Source organism: Rhinoraja longicauda, chromosome 5 (genome assembly GCF_053455715.1).
Source record: "Rhinoraja longicauda isolate Sanriku21f chromosome 5, sRhiLon1.1, whole genome shotgun sequence".
Taxonomy (NCBI): domain Eukaryota; kingdom Metazoa; phylum Chordata; class Chondrichthyes; order Rajiformes; family Arhynchobatidae; genus Rhinoraja; species Rhinoraja longicauda.
In genome coordinates this window covers 12690470-12715040 of record NC_135957.1, presented here as the reverse complement: position 1 = coordinate 12715040, position 24571 = coordinate 12690470, and the positions used below count along the sequence as shown (strand labels likewise).

The 24571-nt window shown below is 44.5% G+C and overlaps 1 protein-coding gene across 1 annotated transcript in view; it reads right to left on the bottom strand.

The window, feature by feature from the left end:
- LOC144593406 (CUB and sushi domain-containing protein 1-like) overlaps nt 1–24571 on the bottom strand; it is a 1892487-nt gene that overhangs the window by 10727 nt on the left and 1857189 nt on the right. Inside the window, exons 64-68 of the mRNA XM_078398909.1 lie at nt 21580–21759; nt 15635–15700; nt 6464–6625; nt 3883–3995; nt 1481–1565 (exon numbers count right to left, since the gene is read on the bottom strand). Of these exons, the coding sequence (XP_078255035.1) occupies nt 1481–1565; nt 3883–3995; nt 6464–6625; nt 15635–15700; nt 21580–21759 (606 nt within the window). The remainder of the gene's footprint in view (nt 1–1480; nt 1566–3882; nt 3996–6463; nt 6626–15634; nt 15701–21579; nt 21760–24571) is intronic.

The following is a 24571-nucleotide window of genomic DNA, read 5'->3' as shown; positions in this document are numbered from 1 at the left end:
TGGAGCTGAGGGGGAGGCAATGGAAAGAGTTAGCGGGTCAAAGTCACACACAGGCTATGGATGGAGCTGAGGGGGAGGGAATGGAAAGAGCAAAATCAATGGACCTTTATTGTTGCACGTACAAATGCACAGTGAATTAAAAAAATATATACAGTTCAGTTTAGTTCGTGTTTTGGTCATGTGTTAGACAATAGGTGCTGGAGGAGGCCATTCGGCCCTTCGAGCCAGCACCGCCATTCAATGTGATCATGGCTGATCATTCTCAATCAGTACCCCGTTCCTGCCTTCTCCCCATACCCCCTGACTCCGCTATCCTTAAGAGCTCTATCTAGCTCTCCCTTGAATGCATTCAGAGAATTGGCCTCCACTGCCTTCTGAGGCAGAGAATTCCACAGATTCACAACTCTCTGACTGAAAAAGTTTTTCCTCATCTCAGTTCTAAATGGCTTACCCCTTATTCTTAAACTCTGGCCCCTTGTGCTGGACTCCCCCAACATTGGGAACATGTTTCCTGCCTCTAACGTGTGCAACCCCTTAATAATCTTATACGTTTCGATAAGGTCTCCTCTCATCCTTCTAAATTCCAGTGTGTACAAGCCTAGTCGCCAGTGTTCTGAGCTTTTGTTGTATGCTAAAGACAATACACGACTACAATTGAGCCATCCACATCACACAGATACATGGTAAAGGGATAACGTTTTGTACAAGGTCAAATTGTGGAAGAAGGAACTGCAGTTGCTGGTTTACACAGAAGATGGACCCAATTGCTGGAGTAACACATCAGGTCAGGCAGTATCTCTGGAGGTGCAGAAAAGGAATAGGTGACGTCGACACCCTTCTTCAGACTCAGGAGAAAGGTATGAAAAGGTTCAATAACAAATGAATGAAAGGTGTGCAAAGAACAAATCAAAGCAAAGCGATCAAAGATGGTTTGGGGGTCTCCAATGAGGTAGATAGCAGCTCAGGGGCACTCTGTAGTTGTTGGTTGGACGGTTCAGTTACCTGATAACAGCTGGGACAAACTATCCCTCAATATGCAGGTGTGCGTTTTCACACCTGGACCTCTTGCCTTATGGGAGAGGGAAGAAGAGGAAGTGGCCAGGGTCACAAGGGATGGGAGCAGGATTAGGCCATTCAGCCCATCAAGTCTACTCCACCATTCAATCATGGCTGATCTATCTCTCCCTCCTAACCCCTGACACTTGTCCTAATCAAGAATCTATCAATCTCTGCTTTAAAAATATCCATTGACTTGGCCTCCACAGCCTTCTGTGGCAATGAATTCCACAGATTCACCACCCTCTGACTCACGAAATTCCTCTTCTCCTTTTTAAAGGAATGGGATGTAAATTTCAGTAAAGTATTGCCATAAATAAGCACAATCCACGATTAGAAAAGTGTACATAAGTAGTCTACCAAGACCTGGTTTTGGGTCATTGAGGAAGAGTGGACAGGGAGGGAGAGTGTCACATTCACCAACCTTGTCTCTGAAAGCCAAACTGCCGGAAGTCTTTGCCTTGAACGAACCCCTGGTAGACAAATGTCCCTTCGGGTTCAGCAGATACCTATAATAATAATCATAATCATAATAATAATAATAATAATAATAATAATAATAATAATATTCATTTATTGTCATTGCAACGAGTACAATGAAATTAAAAAATAGCCAATCCTGACGGTGCGTACAAACATATATGCAATAAATGCAAAAACAAATAAATAGATAAATACAATTAAATACAATTATATGACCGATTTTTTAACGGTGTTGCCTAGTGCAAGGTAGTGTTCAGTTCTCGTATGGCCCTGGGGTAAAAACTGTTCTTAAGTCTGTTTGTTCGGGATTTGATCGACCTGAAACGTCGACCAGAGGGCAGATGAACAAACAGACGGTGGCCGGGGTGGGATGGATCTTTTATTATTTTGCCTGCTCTACTGAGGCAGCGTAGGCTGAACAGGTGCTCCAGGGAGGGCAGTGAGCAGCCGATGATCTTCTGGGCCGTCGTGATGACCCTCTGAAGGGCCTTCCTGTCCTTTTCTGAGCAGCTGGCATACCATGTGGTTATACAGTATGCCAGCACACTCTCGATGGAGCAGCGATAGAAGGACAACATGAGCTTCTCCTGCAGGTTGGTTTTTCTGAGGATCCTCAGGAAGTGGAGTCTCTGCTGTGCCTTCTTTACTGTGGTGATGGTGTTGGTAGACCAGGTGAGATGCTCTGCGATGTGCGTACCCAGGAACCTGAAAGCTGGTACCCTTTCCACACAGACCCCATTGATGTAGAGTGGGTCGTAATCTCCACTGGTTTTTCTAAAGTCAATTATAAGTTCCTTTGTTTTGGAGGAGTTCAGGACCAGAAATATGATAGTCAATATTTTAGAGGCATGGAATCGCACAGGGTGGATATGGGCCTTTCGGCCTAATTTGCCCACACCGACTAACATGTCCCATCTGCACTAGTTTCACCTGCCTATATCTCAAAAACCTACCCTGTCCTTGTACCTCTCTAAATGTTGTGATAGTACCTGCCTCAACTACCTCCTCTGGCACCTCGTTCCATACACCCACCACCCTTTGTGCGTAAAAAAAGTTATTCCCTCAGGTTCCAAATAAATCTTTCCCCTCCCACCTTAAACCTGAGGTGACTGGTTCTTAATTCCCCTCCTCCGGGCAAGAGACCATGTGTGTTTTTAGCTGATCTATTCTGCTCATGATTTTATACACCTCTATAAGATCACCCCTCATCCTCCTACGCTCCAAGGAATAAAGTCCTAGCCTGCTCAACCTCTCCCTATACCTCAGGCCCTTGAGTCCTGGCAATATCCTCGTAAGTCTTCTGCACCATTTCACCTATAACGAGGTGCACAGAACTCTAAATGCGGACTCACCGATGTCTTATACAATTGCAACATGATCTCAACTTCTATACTTAATACTCTTTAGGTATTTTATTCAACATTTTAAGATGCTTGGATTCTCAATGGTGCTTTCTTATGTGTAAAAGATTATTTTAACTTTTAAATCGACACTTCTGTTCTCCCGCGCTGCATGGATTCATACACAGACGGCTACTTAAAACCAACTTCTGACAGTCAATGAAATCTGAAGTCCAGCCACTGACCATTGCCATTTTTCATGATTGCAGAGGATCCCATCATCAAGGTGCACGTGTCCTAACCGATGTAATGGTCGACAGCCTCAGAAGTGGGGAAGACTTGACTAATATTTAAATTTCTCAGCACAGTGCTGCAAGGCCATAAAGTAATCTCTTCTGCTGCCATATTAATTCAACCGCTGACTGGGACATAATGGTCAAACATTCATAAGTTCTAGGTGCAGCATGAGGCCATTCGGCTGATCTATCTTTCCCTCTCACCTGCATTCTCCCCATAACTCCTGATGCCATTACTAATCAAGAACCTGTCAATTTATGCCTTAAAGATATCCACTGACTTGGCCTACACAGCTGTCTGTGGCAATGAATTTCTACAGATTCACCACCCACTGACTAAAGAAATTTCTTCCTGATCTCTTTTCTAAAGACATATCCTTTTATTCTGAGGCTGTGCACTCTGCTCCTTTCCACATCCACTCTATCCAGGCCTTTCACTATTCAGTAAGCTTCAACGAGATCCCCACTCATAATAGGCCTTCATGGTACAGCTCCACTTTAAGTAAAACACCAGACCATTAAGAGACACAGGACATTACAGATGCTGGAAAAATTGCAACAGTGCAATTGTTTGTATCGGCAAAGCAATGTCAATATTTTACATCAGGACTCATGCTTTATGTTTGAAACATTTAAGAAAATCTTGCTCGCATTTGATTGCCAAATAATTGGGGAACTGATGGGTTTGAAAAAAATTCTGTACTTACATGGCCATCCAAAGCCCAGTTATCATTTCTGAACTTGCTTACAAAGATCTCAATAGGGCCTTTAATCTGATACACCTTTAAGTAAAGTCGAGTCTCTTCTCTTTTATAGATTCCTGCAAGAAGAAACACAGCGGTTAGATAAGAAGTGCATGCTATTTTCATTGCAAGTAAATGAAAGACAATTCAGTAATTTCTGTCACCAGTAAGACCAGCATTTATTTCGGGCACCTTGAGAAGATGGTTGTGACCCCAACTGCAGTGCTTCAGGTGAATCCCCTCTTACCTGCAGGGGACTCCAGATAGTGTTTGACTTCAGACTTGACTTGACTTTACAGCGTGGAAACAGGCCATTTGGCCTTCCCGTACACTAGCACGATCTTACACACTAGGGACAATTTAGAATTTTACAGAAGCCAATTAACCTACAAACCTGTACATCTTTGGAGTGTGGGAGGAAACCGGTGCAAACTCCGTACAGACAGCACCGGTAATCAGGATCGAACCTGGGACTCTGGCTCTGTAAGACAGCAACTCTACCGATGCCCCACTGTGACCTGGGTGGTGAACGTGTAGGTGGTATTGTTTCCAGGCAGATGAAACTCTTGTCCTCCTTGACAACATGGATCAAGATTAATAGAGTAAGCTGGAAGAGTAACTGTGGTGGGGGGAATGTGATAGGCGGTGGGATGTCCATTATCTTTGTCCTGGATGGCATTAAGCTTCCTGATTGTTCCTGGAGTTACACACAGCAACGCCTGTGGAGAGTATTCCACACACTTCAGACTGGTACCTTGCAAATGGTGTGAAGGCTTTGCTCCACAAATAGGTGAGTCATTAGTGACAGGATACCCAGCCTCTGAGCTATCGTAGCCATGGTTTAGAGATACAGCGCGGAAACAGGTCCTTTGGTTGGCACAGACTCGGTGAGGCAATGTTCACCTCGTACATGAGCACTATCCTACACACGAGGCACAATTTACCACTTTACCGGAGCCAATTAACTTGCAAACCTGCAGAACGATGGAGTGTGGGAGGAAACCGGAGTACCCAGAGAAAACCCACTCTGGTCCTAGACTCTCCCACTAGTGGAAACATCCGCTCCACATCCACTCTATTCGGTAAGTTTCAATGAGGTCCCCCCTCATCCTTCTAAACTCCAGCGAGTACAAGCCCAGTGCCATCAATCGCTCACCAAGTCACTATTGATGAGTAACTCAACTGGAGTTATGCCATAAATGGCATGGCCACAAGTGGTGGTCTGGTCTGGTCTGAGGCTGGTCTGAGGCTGGGTGTACTGCAGTGAATAACTCGCCATCTGGCACATTAAAAACTTACCACCATCTGCTAGGAACAAATCCTATAATGGAATGCGTTCCGATTATCTAGATGTGTGCAGCTGCAATAACTCTAAGGTTGGACGCCATCCAGGATGCCCCAGAAACCATCTTAAACATTCATCACATTTACCAATGCACGGTGGCTGCAGTGTACGTACAATTTACCAAATATATTGCAGCTACTCATCCAGGCGACTACATCAAGATCTCTACCAGAGAAGGACAGGGCATGGGCACATGTAAACACTGTCATCTCCCTAACCAAGTCCCATTTCATCCGGATTTTCGAAAGACTCTAAATACTGCAGTAACTCAGCGGGCCGAGCAGCATATCTGGAGAAAAGGAATAGGTGAAGTTTCCGGTCAGACCCTTCCTCAGACCGGAAGATATAGGTGAGGGGAGGCGGGAGAAACCGGAGGCGAGGAAAGACCAGAACAAATCAGGGCTGGCAACAGGTGACCTCAGGAAGGATGGCGTCCATAATGGTCCATTGTTGGCTGGGGAAGAGGTGCTCGTATTGATGTGGAAATACATTGTGTGGAAAGGAACTGCAGATGCTGGTTTAAACCAAAAATAGACACAAAAAGTTGGAGTAACTTAGCGGGTCGGGCAGCATCGCTGGAGAAAAGGAATAGGTGACGTTTCGGGACTGAAGACGGATCTCAACCCAAAATGTCACCACCTCCTTTTCTCCAGAGTTACTCCAGCTTGTTGTGTCTTCCTGTGGAAACACATTGTTGTGTCTTTCTTTATCTTACAACACTCTCCCCCAACATACAATGGGATCCTTCCATTGGAAGTGCCACAGTGATTCAAGAAGGTAGCTCATCATCAACATCTCGAGAGCAAGGAGGGATGGTCCTATCAACAATGTCTTGAACAAATTCACTTCTGGATATCAGTGACAATATGGATACTTTTTAGTTTAGTTTGGAGATACAGTAGGAAACAGGCCTACCAGCAATCACCGCACATTAACACCATCCTCCATATACTAGGGACAATTTACACTTATACCAAGTATACAAACCCAAGCCAATCAACCTACAAACCTCTATGTCTTTGGAGTGTGGGAGAAAACCCATGCAGGTCACGGAGAGAATGTACAAACTCCGTACAAACAGCTCCCGTAGTCGGGATTGAACCCGTGTATCTGGCGCTGCAACTCTACGGCAACTCTGGACACTAAACCTCTGCATTTCATTTGGCTGCTCCACGATGATTAAGAAGAATAAAAACCTACCTGACAGCTTTAGTTCCATGCTACTGTGCTCAATGAATGTGACATTCACTCGACCACTGGACACGTTAAAATAATTAACTGTTAACGTTGCTGGCTGTTTCTTTCCAAGGTATTCATAGAACCCCTTCCAAATAGAGTTTTGAGCAAATACATCCGGAGGAACTAAAAGAAACAAAGACATTTTGCATTAGGGAAATCACATTACAAAGTTTTAGTTTTTTAAAATTACTTTAGAGATACAGCATGGAAACAGGCCCTTCGGCCCACTGAGTCTGCACTGACCAGTGACCACCCGTACATCAGCACGATCCTACACATTAGGGGCAATTTAAATAAACTAATTAACCTACAAGCCTGCATGTCTTTGTGATGTGGGAGGAAACCAGAGCACCAAGAGAAATCCACGTGGTCACAGGGAGAACATGCAAACTCTGTACAAACAGCACCCATGGTCACGACTGAACCCGGGTCTCTAGCGCTGTACATCAGCAACTCTACCGCTGCGCCACTGTGCAGTTCTAATAACTGGGCTTCAGATGGTCATGTAAGCGCATCATTTCTTCATACTGATCAGTACCAAAATTATTTTGCATTCAAATCTAATCAGGGGAAGAATTCAGAGACACATATTTCTGTTTTATAAAGGCATGGTTGTGAAGGAGGTGCCCTTCCTGCAGTTCCTGGTAATGGATTTTAACATATTTATGGGGTGTTACAGTTTTCTTCTGTTTGGGCCAAATGACAAATATTCTTTGAAGCAAAGGAAAGGATTATCTGTACCCTCAAGCCTAATTCAGATATCAGCAAGGTCATGGATGATCCTTGATTTCAACTTTCTAATCATTCTCCAGATCTCTCGATGCCGATCAATACCTGCTCTGAAGGCACTCAACAATCGTGCAGTCACCACAGTCTAACAAGGATGAGCCTAAGGATTCAAATGAACATGAAACTGTACAGCACAAAAACAGGCCCTTTGGCCCACAATGTCTGTGCTGAACATGATACCAAAGCCATCTCTTATCTACCTGCACCTAACCTTTATCACTCCATCCCTTGCATATCCAACAATCTTTGAAATGCCACTATAGCAAATCTGCTTCAACCACAACCCTTGGCAGTGTATTCCAGGCACTCATCACCCTCTGTGTAAGAAAAAACAAACTTGTCCCACGCATTTCCTTTAAATGCTGCCCCTCTCAACTTAAAGCTGTGCCCTTTAGTGTGGCCATGAAATGGAGACATTTTCGCCAGATCTCAGTCATCATGAATGAGTCATCCCACCAAGTTCTAAAATCAGAGTCAGGGCAATCTCCCTGTCAACTCATTCTCTGTCAGCCCTTGTACTTCACTAAGAACACCTCCACTTATTTTAAACTCCAGTGGACCCACCCACCTACAGCTTCACTGAATTGCCTCCAAGGCCAGAAACAAACAATGGATATACAACTGTCCAGGTGTAGTTTCACCATCCTGCAAAACCACGGCACCCTTTCCTTAATCTATTACTCCTCAACTCATTCACAATAAAGATCAACAGACTATTGCTTTTTCTAATTGTTAAACAGGACTGGAACAATGAAATTCTTACTTGCTGCAGCTTTGCAAACATATTAAATACCATCAACAAAGCAAAGCATACTATGTTATACTAGCTTAACCAAATTGCTAGAGAGAAACAAGGAGCTGCAGATGTTACCAAAATAAAAAGACAAACTCCTGGAGTAACTCAGCAGTTCAGGCAGCATCTCTAGAGAAATTGGATAGGCCATGTTGCAGGTTAGGACCCTTCCTTAAACTGAATAAGGATCCTGACCTGAAATGTCACCTACCAATGTTCTCCAGAAATGGTGCCTGACCCACTGATTTACTCCAGCACTTTTTGTGTCTCTTTTTTAACCAAATTGTTACTCTATCTGAATATCACCTTTAGTTGTTTTTTTACATAGGGACCCAATCTGTCAAAGCATCAATATTTATTAGTTTCCTACCAGTTAAAATAAACTGTGCTTCTATTCATGGTACCAAAATAAATACCTGACATTATCTTCCACCTGAAGATCATCACAAAAAGCTGAAGTAACTCAGCGGGATAAGTAGCTGTGGAGAGAAGGAATAGGTGACGTTTCGGGTCGAGACCCTTCTTGAGACCACCTTCTCTCCACAACTCCATACTTGCAAATTGAGGTAAACCTCCCAGGAATGAAGAAGTCTGCAAAAAGTAGTGTATATTGCCCAATCCATCAAGGCCACTGACCGAAGGGATTTACAGGAGTCGCTGCCTCAAAAAGACAGCCAGCATCATCAGTGACCCACACCACCCTGGCAACACTCATTTCACAGCTACCATTGGGAAGAAGGTATATGAGCCTGAAAACTATAACTTCCAGGTTCAGGAGCAGCTTCCTTCCCAACAACCATCAGGTTATTAAACACCACAACCCCCAAATAATAATAAAGAACTTTATTTGTCATACGGTACCGAGATAAGTTCTGAAGTAGACTTGGGGGCATTGTTTTTGTCCTTGCGCTATTGATTTTTGTTTGTTTTGTAATATATATGACCAGTTTGGGACTTATGGCAATAAAACACTAGTCTCTCTTGAATTCTTTGAGCTTGTATTTCCTACACATCTTTGCATTGCCAATTAAACTGCAGATGTTGCTCTTATTGTCTGTGATTAACATGGATAGCAAACAGGTTGGTTCTGGCTTTTGAGGTCCTTTTGCACCAACACATCAAAATGACACTCACCCTGTTGTGTAAAGCTTGCTTTCATGTGATGTATTGCATGGAAACAAGCCCTTCAGTCATTACATCCGATCCAAACGTTTTGTCCATAATCCCTCATCACCTTCAGACTATATCCTTCTATTGTGTAGGAAGGAACTGCAAAAGCTAGTTTAAACTGAAGATAGACACAAAATGCTGGAGTAACTCAGCAGGACAGGCAGCATCTCTGGAGAGAGGGAATTGGAGATGTTTCGGGTTGAGACTCTTCTTCAGACAGTTACCACAGCATTTTGTGTATTTCCTTCATTCCTCGAGTATTTAAATGCCTCGTAAATGTAGTAATTGTATCTGATTTCACCACCTCCTCTGGTATCAGGTTTGAGATATCAACCATTCTCCATTTAAAAATGGAGGCAAAGGGCACCCTCAGCTAGACCTGAAGGTCACTTTTAATAAAGCACCCTCCTCTCAGCTTAATACTACACCACCTTGTTTTTGATATCCCAGAGAAGAAAGAATATGAATATCTACCCTCTCCATGCCTCTCGTCATCTTGTATTCCTCTAACATGTCTCCTTTCAGCTCCCTTCACTCCAGGGAACACAAGCTGACCCGATCCAATTTCTCCCCGTAATTAAAATTCTTCAATCCGGGCAGCATCATGGTGCATCTCCTCTGCACCTTCTACACGCAATGATATCCTCCCTCCCTGGTGCAATGATCAGAATTGCACATGACACTGCATGTGTGGCCTCACCAGTATTTTAAGTTCCAACATCCACATTTATACCAAAGATGGACACAAAATGCTGGAGTAACTCAGCGGATCAGGCAGCATCTCTGGAGCAAAAGAATTGGTGACGTTTTGGGTCGAGACCCCTCTTCAGACTGAGTTACTCCAGCTTTTTGTATTTATCTTCGGGATAAACCAGCAACTGGAGTTCCTTCCTACTCATCTACATTTATGCTCCTCCTTAGAATGGAAGCATGCCAAATGCCTTCTTTATCACCCTGTGTTGTGACTTTCATGGAACTATGGCCATGGACTCCCAGATCTCTGTGTTCATTAACTTTTTTTGCGGCCTACTGTTTATTCTTCATGTCCTATCCCAATTTGATGTCCCAGAATTCATCACATTGAACTTGCTGCATTTAAAGTCCTTCTACTAATTATTCGCCCAACTTCCCATCTCATCTGATCTTGCTGTGGTCTTATACAACCTTCCTAGTTATCCACACCATTTTGCTATCCATTAACAATTTTCATGTCAGCTGCAAAACTTAATAATTGTACCTCCCTGCTTACATCCCACTCATTAATATATCTCACAAATAACGAGGACCTCAGTACGAATCCCTGGGATACTTTACTAGACAGAGACATCCAGTCAAAGAAACATCCGTGACTACCCTCTGCCTCCTATCACCAAGCCAATTTTGGATCCAATTAGCCAGCTTGCCTTGGATCCCATATACAATAGGACTGTGGTGCAGTGTGGGATAGTGCTTGTGAACGATGATCGCGGGTCGGCGCAGATCCAGTGGGCTGAAGGGACTGTTTCTGCGCTGTATCTCTAAACTAAACTAAACTAAACTAAACTATGCCTTAAGCTTCTGCACAAGACTCTGGACCCTGTCAAATGCTTTACTAACGTTCATGTGGCCAACATCTACTATCATGAATTCTTGAATCAAACTAGTGAGGCAGTATTTCTCCCCACAAAGCCACCCATTCCTGACAAGTCCTGTCTTTCTAAATACATAAAGCATTTCCCTTAGAATTTTCTCCAATTATTTACCTACCACTGACACACGGCTCACTGATCTATAATTACCTGGCTTATCTTTGGTCGCCTTGTGTAAAGAAACTGCACTAACTATCCTCTAGCTCTCTGATATCTCATCAGTGGCTAGCAAGGATACAAAAATCGGCATCAGGGCACCAGCAATGCCCTCCCTCGCTCTCGTAGCATTCTGCAATCAGTCTCATCCAGCAATGGGGGATTTATCTACCCTTATGCATTCCAAGACATCTACAACTTTTTAATACTGACACGTCGTAGACTGTTAACATACCTCTCCGTGAACTCACTATCCTCCACATCTCTCTCGTTGGTGAATACAGACAAGAATTCAAAACCTTGCCCACATCCACTGGTACTACACATCGATTACCCCCATGGTCTGGCGCAACATAGAGTTGCTGCCTCACAGCGCCAGAGATACGGGTTCGATCTTGACTACGGGTGCTGTCTGTACGGAGCTTGCATGCTCTCCTCATGACCGTGTGGGTTTTCCCATGGTGTTCCATTTGTCTCGCACATTCCAAACACGTGCAGGTTTCGAGGCTAATTGTCTTATGTAAATTATCCCTAGTGTATAGGATAGAATTAGTGTATGGGGATCACTGGCCAGCCTGGGCTCGGTGGGCCGAAGGGCCTGCTTCAACACTGTATCTCTAAACTAAACCAAACCAATCTCTTTACCCAGCTACAAGCTTACTCCTAATACATATAGAATGACTTTGAATACTCCTTAATCTTACCTGCCTGTCTTCATCCGATTTCTTTAATGGTGTTTAATTAGGTCCCAAATACACTCCCCTGCATCTTTGCTGCTAATTCTATCTTCAAAATCCTTTATCAGCCTTGACATGCCCATAGCTTTAATAAAATAATGTTAATCCAGAAATGAACACTTTAAAGAGATGAGGTGCCCAGTTGCGACTTTAGTAATGGAATCAAGCATTTCCCACACATCTAACGCCACACCAACTGGTCCACAGTTCCTAATTATCTCTCACCAAACCTTCTTGAAATACTTGCCTCCAATCGGCTGAGAATGCATCCAATCCTCAAATTACAAAAAAGAAAAGATGATTTCTTGGAGAGCATTTCATTGAGCAAAACTTTGTAAAGGTTTGGTGCAATGCACTTCCATACCGAGGCAAACTATTTTTTACAGCACCAAAAAAGCTTCATTAAGAACACTACACCAAAGAATCAATGGCAATATAGAAAAAAAAATCATGAATTTGTAAATCGAGGAATACTTGCTTGTCATTAATAAATTAATTAAATTATTGCATCGTATGGGAGGCGCATTCCCAATCTCGTTGTACCCCTGTACAATGACAATAAAGATATATTGTATTGTATTGTATTGTATTCTCAAAACTTAGCACCGATGTAACCCCTAACTCAGTGACCATCTTTCTTTAGAACAAAAGGAAGTGCAAATGCAAGTCATTTATTTGAGTGCAAGTCATTTATTCAATTCTAATACTTTAAATTCCTCCAGTATCTCTCCTTCATTGCATTAATTATATAACAGTTACCATTACCGTTGCACTTTTGGTTTCTCACTTATTCTGATGAGCTTTCTGAGTCTTTCAGTTTGAATAAATAATACTGATATAAAGTCTGGGCTCTTTCTTTTATCCTCCATTATAATTGTTCCTATCCCAGTCTACGAGACATCAACTTTTGTTTTCATTGCTCTTTATCAGAACATAAAATGGTATGGCAGAAGAATGGGCCCTTCAACCCACCATGTCTACACTGACCCTGATGTTGGTCTAAATTAATCCCGTGCACTTAGTCTATGTTGGTCCATTCCTTGCCTATACTTAGCAAGTAGAGGAAGGAAATGGAGAGATATAGATCGTTAAATACTTCTTAAATGTTGCTATCATATCTGCTTCTACCACAAGCACAGATGGCTGTGGAGGCCAAGTCAGTGTGTATTTTTAAGGAAGAGATTGACTGATTCTAGATTAGTAAGGGTGTCAGGGGTTATGGAGATGGCAGGAGAATGGGGTTGAGAGGGAAAGATAGATCAGCCATGATTGAATGCTGGAGTAGACTTAATGGGCCTAATGATCTTATTCTGCTCCTGTAACTAGTGAACTTATTAAACTACCCTGGTAGCACACTCTAGACACCTATCACTCTCTGTATAAAGAACTTTGCATTTCCCTCAAACTTTGCCCCTCACACTTAAACCTATGCCCTCTAGTATTTGTCACTTCCATCCTAGGCAAAAGACTGAATTTCTATCCTTTCTATGCCACTTATACTTTAATATCATGTCAAGGGCTTTGGGTGCACCGGATAAAACAGTCTAAATTTGTCCAACCTCGCGTTATAACTAATGAATATGTTTATTGGCCAAGTATGTGCATATACAAGGAATGTGCCTTGGTGCTCCGCTCACAAATGACATCACAAACATACAGTTAACAATTAAGAATAAAGCATAAACACATCAAAACAATAAGGATACAACATTACGGTCTAAACATGTGGGTGAAAATAAACCAGAGCAAAAAAGAAACTACAGACTTTGGTTATTGAGTAGAACTACCACTCGTGGAAAAAAAGCTGTTTTTATGTCTGGCTGTGGCTGCTTCGACAGTCCGGAGTCACCTTCCAGAGGGAAGTGCTTCGAAGAGTTTGTGGCCAGGGTGAGAGGGGTCAGAGATGATCTTGCCCGCTCGCTTCCTGGCCCTTCTAATGAACTCCAATTCAGTTAATCTCTTGGTGAACCTCTTCTACACCCACTCCAAAGCATCCACATCCTTCCTCTAGTGTGGTAACCAGAACTGCACACTGTAACAGTTGCCCAACCAAAGTTTTATGTAGCTGGAATATGACTTCATGACTTTTATATTTGATACCCCAACTGATGAAGGCAAGTATACTGTACATCACCTTTGCCACCCTATCCAGAAGTGTTGCCACTTTCAGGGAGCTATGGACTTGCACCCCAAGTTCTCCCTGGACATTACGTCTCCCAAGGATCCATCGTTTATTGTCTACATTCCTCTAACATTTGACTTCCTACAGTGCAACTCTTCACACTTATCCAGATTAAACTCCATCTGTCATTTCTCCACCCAAATTTCCAACTGATCCATAACCTGTGGTATCATTTAATAATGTTGATGCGAATCAAATCAACAAATCCACCAATTTTCTTTCTCGCATGCTGGTAGATCAGTTTGCAAATTATTTCCCTGTTTCTTAAATAACCCCCTTTCAAGATTAAAGCTGATGCTGCTCCATTCATTCCAACTTGTGACATGGTTAACAGACATAATCAACTCTTCCCTGCCCCTTCAAGTACTGAATGTTGCTGCTTTAAGGTACGAATGTTATGAATTTAGACTGACTTTGTCGATGGCCACAGTTGTGATATCTTAGATTGTTACTTTAGACTTTAGAGATACAGTGCGGAAACAGGCCCTTCAGCCCACCGAGTCCGCACCGACCAGTGATCACCCATACACGAGCAGGTAAATCTTTGTGTGCTAGTCACAGAAGTGGATCAGCAATGATGCATTACAATCTCTTCACTCTTTTAAACCTCTACTCCGACAGCAATCTGTACACTGTGGATGGCACGATTGTAATCCCATACTGTCTTTCTGCTGACTGGTTAGCATGCAACAAAAGCTTTTCACTGTATCTCGGAAAACGTGACAATAAACAAATTTATCCTACATACTAAGGACAATTTTACCGAAGCCAATTAACCTACAAACCTGTACGCCTTTGGTATGTGGAAATAAACCAGAGCACACGGAGAAAATCCACGCAGTCACAGGGAGAATGTACAAATTACGTACAGACAGCACCTGTAGTCAGGATGGAACGCGGGTCTCTGGCGCAGTAAGGCAGCAACACTACCGCTGCACCACCCTGCCGCCACTACGCTTGAATTTTTCCATTATCAGAAACAGACTAGATATTTCTTGTGTTGCAAATATTGATATTTTCAGGGCTTATTTCTTCAAACTCCTGCATGAGAGAGTAAGGAGTGACAAGCTTGGATCCTATACTGTCTGTTGGCATTCCACAGCCAACGGCCTACACAGCCCAACATGTCCCATCTACACTAGGACTACACCTTCATGCCTGCATTTGGCCCATAGCCCTCTGTCTTATCCATGTAACGGTCTAACTGTTCCTTAAACATTGCAGTAGTCCCTGCCTCAACTACTTCCTCGGGCAGCTTGCTCCAGAGACCCACCACCCTTTGTGTGAAAAAGTCACCCCTCAGATTCCTATTAAATCTTTCCCCCTTCACTTTGAACCTATGTCTCTGGTTCTAACTTAGGTTCCCGATTCCCCAACTCTGGGCAAGAGATTCTGTGGGTTTACCTGATCTATTCCTCTCCTGATTTTATACGCCTTCTTGTACACATTTCTTGTGTATATTTCTGCTCTGACAACATGCTTCATTGCTTTCTATTGGGAGAAGCGACCCTAATGGATCTTACAATTTTATTTTAAACCAACACAATTACAGCAGCTTTCCATGTGCAAGAAAGCTATATTTATGAATGTTATCTTTGACTTTTAATATTTGGATATAGAGAGGCCATAATAAAGAAAGACCAAACGTTGAGTGATTGAGAGGCGATGGGCACCTACCTGGAGCTTTGGTTCTATGTGACCCTGGATCGGTACCTTTTGGGTTTCCATTTGATTTGGGTCCAGCTGCAAAATACCAGCAAGGTCATTAGATTATGTCAAATACAGCGATTAATTATCTGCAGGAAGGAACTGCAGATGCTGGTTTACACCGAAGATAGACTGAAGAAGGGTCTCGACCCCTAACATCACCCATTCCTTCTCTCCAGAGATTGCTGCCTGTCCTGCTGAGTTACTCCAGCATTTTGTGTCAATTTTAGGATTAATTGTCTGCTGTGCAGGATGATTTAAGGGCCTGTCCCACTTAGGCGATTGTTTAGGCGACTGCCGACGACTGTCAAAGTCGTAGCAGATCGTCGAAATTTTATTTTATCCTACGACAATGACCACGACAGTGCCGAGTCGGGTTGAGATTACACCGTCTTCGGAAACATCGCAAAATTCCCACGCTGTCAATGCTTCTCCGGCGTCCTAATTTTCACTGAAATCACTGACAAGTCGTTAAGTACTTGAGAGTTTTGAAATATAACATCTTGCCTGGGTTACTTGAAAACCAAGCTTCACGGTAACAAGGCATAAACTGGATTGACTTCCAGTTTACTAATAGCAGTATTAAGAAATTTAAATTTAAAAGTGGTTAAATGGTTAAATGGATTTTTGTGAAAAGTGTGTGGGCATTCTTTGAAAATGTACTGGAGATGTATATCTGGTTTCTGGGTTGCATATCTGGGTTGGGAGCCTACTTTAACTGTGATCGCTGATGGCCATAAACATCGCAAAAATTCCCACGCTTACCTGACCGTCAAACTGTCGCCTCCAATCTACCTGTCAAATGTCCTAACGGTAAATAAATTGGTTAAACACAAGCATTTTATGGTATCTTGAAATGACTTTACTTATTTTAATATTATCTGCTTCTAAATGCATCTAAGAGAACCTAGCAAACCTGGGGACAACAGGCGACAGCGCCCGCAATAAGTAACGATACCAGGCGACAAGCCAGTTGTCGCTGAGAAATTTCACTCTGGTTGATTTCTCAGCGACGCGCTGAGATCCACTACGATTCTTGGAAGACTCCTCACAGTCATGCCTAGTCGTCGGCAGTCGCCTTAAAATCACCTAAAGTGGGACAGGCCCTTAACTCCTCGAGGCTGGCCAAGAGATAAGCATTTTCATATTGTTTGCTACTTTCAGCAATACGATTAGAGCGGGCAATTTCATTGGTAGACCTGTTAGGAAAGCAAAACACTTCCTTGTCTCATCCTTTAGTTTCAAGGCTTGTACTTCAAGTGAGAATGCTTCAGCAAGCAATTTTTCCTGTTTATAAAATAAATTAGTACTTTTTTTCCTCTTTTTCAGTGTCCCTTGGTTCACCAAGTCCATGCCGGCCATCAAAGGCCAATTTACACTCATATCATTTTGGTCTCTCCACATTCTCAACATCTCAAGGGGGGACCCAGAGGAGGTCTACTAGAACAAAGGGGGGACCCAGAGGAGGGCTGCTAGAATGAAGGGGGGACCCAGAGGAGGGCTACTAGAATGAAGGGGGGACCCAGAGGAGGGCTGCTAGAATGAAGGGGGGACCCAGAGGAGGACTGCTGGAACAAAGGGGGAACCCAGAGGAGGGCTGCTAGAACAAAGGGGGGCCCCAGAGGTGGGCTGCTAGAACAAAGGGGGAACCCAGAGGAGGGCTTAGAGAACAAAGGGGGGACCCAGAGGAAAGGCTACCGAGAATGAGCGGGGGGGGGGGGGGGGGGCAGGGATATCGCCGAGAACTGTGGGGGGACCTGGCGGGTGGGGCAGGGGATGCTGCCATGTGCGTCGGCAGGCAGTACATAGAACTGTTCAGTCAACGTATGTAACTTTGTCGCTGCCAAAACGTGGCGATGCTTGTGCACTGCCTAGGTGAGATCTGCTGTATGATTTTACCGGGTTGTATGCAAAACAAAGCATGACACTGTACCTAGGGTACATGGGACAATAAAGTATCCCTGAATCATCAAATCCTCCCGGAAACTGGAGCGCCGAGAGTGAAACCCATGCGGTCACAGGGTGAATGTTCAAACTCTACACAGACAACACTCGAGGTCAGGACTGAACCAGGATCACTGGAGCTGTGAGGCAGCGGCTCTACCCACTGTGAGACTTGTTTAACCGATGGGATATGTTACAAAGACAGATGTGCCAAGCTCACAGCAGCTGATCCAGAGAGGGTGATGGGTTACAACTGGATTACCTGATTCCTACATCATTGAGGAAAATGCACATGACACTTCAATCTGGACGGTGATAAGCGCTGGAATAGCACAGGCTGTTGTCCTAATCCTGAGAGGCTTTGGAGCTTTCTTATCGCAGTTTGTATTCTCTGGGGGCAGGTTGTTCCAAATGGTTTGCACTTCAATATCATCAAAATAGCTGCTAAACCAATTTAGCTCTCGTTTTGAGCAAGATGCCATCTTTGGAAAATGTGAAAACTAACTTGGTTTAGCAGCTTTCTTGGTGAATCTATATCCAGATGGACCAGATAGATGGTCCAAACTATCTGGAACAACCTGCTCCTCAAAAAGGTAGGTATTAGGATATCGTTAATAGACAGATTTCCATTTAATTTATCTCTCCCCACCCTTGTAAAGGAGACTGTGCAGCATTTTGGTGGATCGTGCTGTGCTCTCGTAATAGCAACCAGGTGACAGTCAGCAGACTTGTCAGTGTAAGTCATAGTGGGCACTATTTCAGCCACAGCTGCACGAGTGGCCTTCAGAAATACATCAGACATGACATAGGAGCAGCACAGTGGTGCACTGGGAGAGTTGCTGCCTCACAACATCACATAGGAGCAGCACAGTGGTGCACTGGAGAGTTGCTGCCTCACAGCATCACATAGGAGCAGCACAGTGGTGCACTGGAGAGTTGCTGCCTCACAGCATCAGAGACCCGGGTTCGATCCTGACTATGGGCACTGTCTGTACGGAGTTTGTACATTCTCCCTGTGACCACGTGGGTTTTCTCTGGTTTCCTCATGCATTCAAAAGACGTGCAGGTTTGTAGGTTAATTGGCTTGTTTGAATTGTCCCTAGTGCTGCATGGTGGCGCAGCGGTAGAGTTGCTGCCTTACAGCGAATGCAGCGCCGGAGACTCAGGTTCGATCCTGACTATGGGCGCCGTCTGTACAGAGTTTGTATGTTCTCCCCGTGACCTGCGTGGGTTTTCTCCGAGATCTTCGGTTTCCTCCCACACTCCAAAGACGTACTGGTATGTAGGTTAATTGACTGGGTAAATGTAAAAAGAAAATTGTGCCTAGTGTGCGTAGGATAGTGGTAATGTGCGGGGATCGCTGGGCGGCGCGGACTCGGTGGGCCGAAGGGCCTGTTTCCGTGCTGTATCTCTAATGTAAAGTCTCATGTCAATCATATCCTTGGTCAAATAAGCTGTTTACCTTCCTCCATCTTTCCAAGGCAATTGACAGAATCCACAAATTTAGAGATGGAAAGATCACAGCCAATTTCGTCTAATCTAGCATAGAACGTCTCACAGGTTTTGTAGTAATCCAAGATAAATAACTGACTTGTGGCACTCACCAGTTGTCAATTACTGTGAAGGAATATAATCATTGACTAGAAACCATTGCATCCTGCACTTCAGAAACAATTGTGCACTGCTGCGGGTCAGGACAGCAGTGATCTGCATCCCTATTCTGCCAAAAATATAGATCCAAACATTTCCTAGCCTGTTTCACTGAAGATGGGTGTAAATTTTCACAAGTTCACAAGATATAGTAGAATTAGACCATTTGGCCCATCGAGTCTACTCCGCCATTCAATCATGGCTGATCTCTGCCTCCTAATCCCATTTTCTTGTCTTCTCCCCATAGCCCTTGACACCGTCATTCAAGTACTTGTCCATCTCTGCCTTAAAAATATCAACTGACTTGGCTTCCACAGCGCTCTGCGGCAATAAGTTCCACACATTAACTACCCTCTGACTAAAGAAGTTCCTCCTCACCTCCTTTCTAAAAGAGCGGCCTTTAATTCTGAGGCTATGACCTCTGATCCGAGACTCCCACCACTGGAATCATCCTTTCCACATCCACTCTATCTATGCCTTTCATTATTCTGTAAGTTTCAATGAGGCCCCCCCCTCAACCTTCTAAACTCCAGCGAATAGCGGTCCAGTGCCATCAAACGCTCATCATATGCTAACCCACTCATTCCTGGAATAATTCTTGTAAACCTCCTCTGAACCCTCTCCAGAGCCAGCATATCTTTCCTCAGATATGGGGGCCCATGTGGGTGAGAAGAAATGGGTGACGTTTCAGATTGTGAAGCAGATTGTAAGGGACCTGATCCGAAGCATCACCTGTCCTTTGTCTCCAGATTTGCTGCCTGACCCATTGCATTACTCCAGCTGTTGTGTCTATCTTTGGTGTAAACCAGCATCTGCAGTTTGTTTCTACACAGTATAACATACGATCTAGAAACAGGATTACTTCATTATTAGATGCCACAATTCCTTAATGTGCAAGTATCAACCAATAACCCAACTGAACTAGCGATGACCCATTTTAGTGGGGAGGCAACTTAAGTGGGTAGAGTCCACCAACCCCATTTTATTGCCACTTTGGACTCAGCTTGGTCCTTCATGGGGTCAGCCCTTCACGCCATCAACGCGTCTACATGAGCCTCTGCCTCAAGAAGGCGGCATCTATCATCAAGGATCTCTCCACCTTCCAGGCAGTGCCTCCTTCTCATTCCTCCCATCGGGCAGGAGGTACAGAAGTCTGAAGTCCCACATCACCACGATCAGGAAAAGTTACTTTCTGATAAGTTCTTGAACCGAGTCCTGCACATCTCTAAAGCCAACCTCAGCAACAGAAGACTACGGTCAAGGTAGTGTCCACCTTTTATACTATCATGGGCTTGCGTTAGTTTTCGAACTGTGCTTTGCACTGAAGTCTTCTTTCTTTTATGCATGGCCCCATTTCTTTTTTTAACCTGAATTGCAGAATATACGTATAATTTTGTATAATTTACACATACTTTCTGTTTTTGTTTGTTGTCGAGTTTGTGTGCCTGTGATGCATCTGTAGGAGCGCTCTTCACTGCATCTGTACCTAACTGAGTAGTTGAGAGATACAGTGTGCAAACAGGCCCCTCGGCCCACTGAGTTCACGCCGACCAGCGATCATCCGTACACTAGTTCCTATTCTACACACGAGGGACACTTTACAGTAGCCAATTCACCTACAAACCAGTACTTCTTTGGAGTGTGGATGGAAACTGGAGCACCTGGAGAAAACCCACTTTGTCATGGGGGAAGGTACAAACTGAATACAGGCAGCACTTCTGGTCAAGATTGAACCTGGGTCTCCGGTGCTGTGAGGCAGCAACTCTACCGTTGCGCCACCGTGCCGCCATACTTGTTTATGTAACAGTAAGCTCAACTTGACTGAATTTGACTTCAAGTTTTTTTTGTTCATTGGCTTCTGCACAGTCCACTTCCAAATGAAATACACAACTGGCATTGAACAGCCAGAACACAAAGCTGGTTTGCATATTTGGGCAGTCTTAGTTAGAAACATAGAAAAATAGGTGCAGGAGTAGGCCATTCGGCCCTTCGAGCCAGCACCGCCATTCAATGTGATCATGGCTGATCATCCAAAATCAGTACCCTGTTCCTGCTTTCTCCCCATATCCCTTGATTCCATTAGCTCTAAGAGCTAAATCTAACTCTATCTTGAAAATATCCAGTGAACTGGCCTCCACTGCCTTCTGTGGCAGAGAATTCCACAAATTCACAACTCTCTGGGTGAATTTTTTTTCCTCATCTCAGTCCTAAATGGCTTGCCCACTTTTTCTTAAACTGTGACCCCCTACTGTGACCCTTGGTGTGCAGAGATACCTTAACTTACAAACAAGCCATTGGCAGGCAGGTTTCCTCATGCTCACCTTGACAGACTGGTGGCTTCCCCGACCACTTGCCATCGCTCCTGCATGCCCGGTGCTCTGATCCCCCGGCCAGGTACAATCCCGGCTGGCAGGTGTAAATCAAGGTGTATCCCAACGTCGGCAGTTCAATGGATCTCACATCCACGTTGGGAGGCGTTTCTGGTTGCCTGCAGCTGTGGGCTTTGGGGGATAAAATATCAGCAAAATTAGACGGTAGTGCAAAATGAGAGCACAGGAAAATGGGAGCAGGAGTAGATCACCAACCTCCTCAAGGCTGCCTTGCCATTCAATATAATCATAGCAGATCGATGTTCATAAGATTAGTTTAGTTTAATTTAGTTTAATGATACATTGCGGAAACAGGCCCTTCAGCCTATCTAGTCCACTTCAACCAGTGATCCCTGCACATTAACACTATCCTACACACGAGGGACAATTTACATTTATACCAAGCCAATTTACCTACAAAACCTGTATGTCTTTGGAGTGTGGGAGGAAATTGGAGTACCCGGAGAAAACCCACACAGGTTTAGTTTAGTTTAATTTAGTTTAATGATACAGTGTGGAAACGGCCCTTCGGCCCATCTAGTCCACTTCGACCAGCGATGCCTGCGCATTAACACTATCCTCCAAAGACGTACAGGTATGTAGGTTAATTGGCTGGGTAAATGTAAAAATTGTCCCTAGTGGGTGTAGGATAGTGTTAATGTGCGCGGATCACTGGGCGGCACGGACTTGGAGGGCCGAAAAGGCCTGTTTCCGGCTGTAGATATATGATATGATATGATACACACGAGGGACAATTTACATTTATAGTAAGCCAATTTACCTACAAAACCTGTATGTCTTTGGAGTGTGGGAGGAAACCGGAGCACCCGGAGAAAACGATGGTGGAGAGGTTGGTGCGCCAGTCGATAATAGCGCCGACCGATGGACGACGGACACGTGGAAGTGAGGGCGCTGCTGCCAGGGAAAGGAGCAAAGGAGGACCTAGTGTGGAGGGACCGTTGTGAGGAAGGGGGAAGAACAAAGGGGGCACGATGTCGGGGGTCGACCGTGAGGGGGGGAGTGGGAGGGGGAGAACAAAGGGGGCACGGTGTGGGGGGCGGGCTCCATGAGGGGGGGGGGAGTGGGAGGGGGAGAACAAAGGGGGCACGATGTGGGGGGGCCACCGTGAGGGGGGGAGTGGGAGTGGGAGAACAAAGGGGGCACGCTGTGGGGGGGGGCGCCGTGAGGGGGGGGGAGAACAAAGGAGGACCTGGCGCAGATACTGTGTATACTTTGTAACTGTGTTCCCTTTTAGGGGGACTATTTGCATACCTTGGGTAGGCAAGCAACGAATTTCACATGTGACAATAAAGTATTCATTCATTCATTCATTCATTCATTCATTCATTCATTCATTCATTGATTCAGCTGTTATCAGGCAACTGAACTGTCCTCCCACCGGTTACAGAGTGCGGTCCTGACCTTCCATCTACCTCATTAGCGACCTTTCAACTACCTTTAATCATAGATACACACAAAAAGCTGGAGTAACTCAGCGGGTCAGATAGCATCGCTGGAGAACAGGAATAGGTGACGTTTCAGGTTGAAACGCCTGAACAATTGAGTCTATCTTCGGTTTAAACCAACACCTGCAGTTCCTTCCTATACCATTAATCTTTACTGGACTTTATCTTGCATCAAACATTGTTCCCTTCATTGTGTATCTGTACGCTGTGGACATCTGTAGTGTTGTCGCTGACTGGATAGTACAGATAGTACTTCCACTGCATTTGGGCAAGAGAATAACAAACCCAAGAACTCTTTGGTTGCACTGTGGACTTCATTTTGTCACATAATAACAAGGAACCCACAGGTGCTGGTTTATAGAAAAGAAATACATAAATGCTGGAGCAACTCAACCGGTCAGGCATCATCTCTGGTGTGTACGGATAGGTGACGATTCGGGTAATGACCCATCTTCAGACTGATTGAGGAGAGGAGGGTGGAAGAGAAGTGGGGGCAGGACAAAGCCTGGCAAGGAATAGGTGGATAAAGGGTGAGGGGGGGGTTGATAAGTAGGTTGTTGTACATAGGCCGGAGATGAAGAGACAAAAAATGCCAGATAAGTATAGAAGAGGTGCAAATTGTGAGGCCTGAGAAAGGAATATAGGTGGAAAGGGGCAGAGTGAGGGAGAAAGGGAGAAATGCATCCAAATCCAGGCTTAGTTTAGAGATACATCATGGAAACAGGCCCTTCGGCCCATCAAGTCCACGCCGACCAGCAGTCACCCATACACTAGTTCTATCCTACGCACTAGGGACAATTTCCAGAGGCCAATTAAACTACAAACCTGCACGTCTTTAGAATGTGGGAGGAAACCGGAGCATCCAGAGAAAACCCAGGCAGTCACAGAGAGAAAGTACAAACTCCGTACAGACCGCACCTGTGATCGAACCCGGGTCTCTGGAGCTGTAAGGCAGCAACTCTGCCGCTGCGCCACCGGGCCTCCCAGGTGCGGCACAGGAAAGAGAGGGGAAAAAACCCAATGATAATATTAAAAAATAAAATTGATAAAGGAAGGAGGCGTTGTTAGTAAGTTAGTCATGTGAAATAGAAGAATTCAACGTTCATGCCGTTAGGTTGTAAGTTACTCCAAATGGAATATGAGGCAGAAACAAGGAACTGCAGGTGCTGGTTCACAAAATAAGACACAAAGTGCTGGAGTAACTCACCAGGTCAGGCAGCATGGAGAATATGGATAAGTGACATTTCGGGTTGAGACCCTTCTTCAGCTGGTGTGTGTGGTGGGGTGGGGGGGGGGGGGGAGAGAAAGCTGGGGGAGCAATTTATACCGCTGTTCCTACAGTTTGCGTCTGGCCTCTCTCTGACAATGAGGGAGGCACAGTATAGAAAGGTCAGTGTGGTAATAGGAAGCGAAGTTAACAACCGGGAGACACAATATACTCCAATTCAGTTCCTGACTTGGCATTACAGATTGGGGAG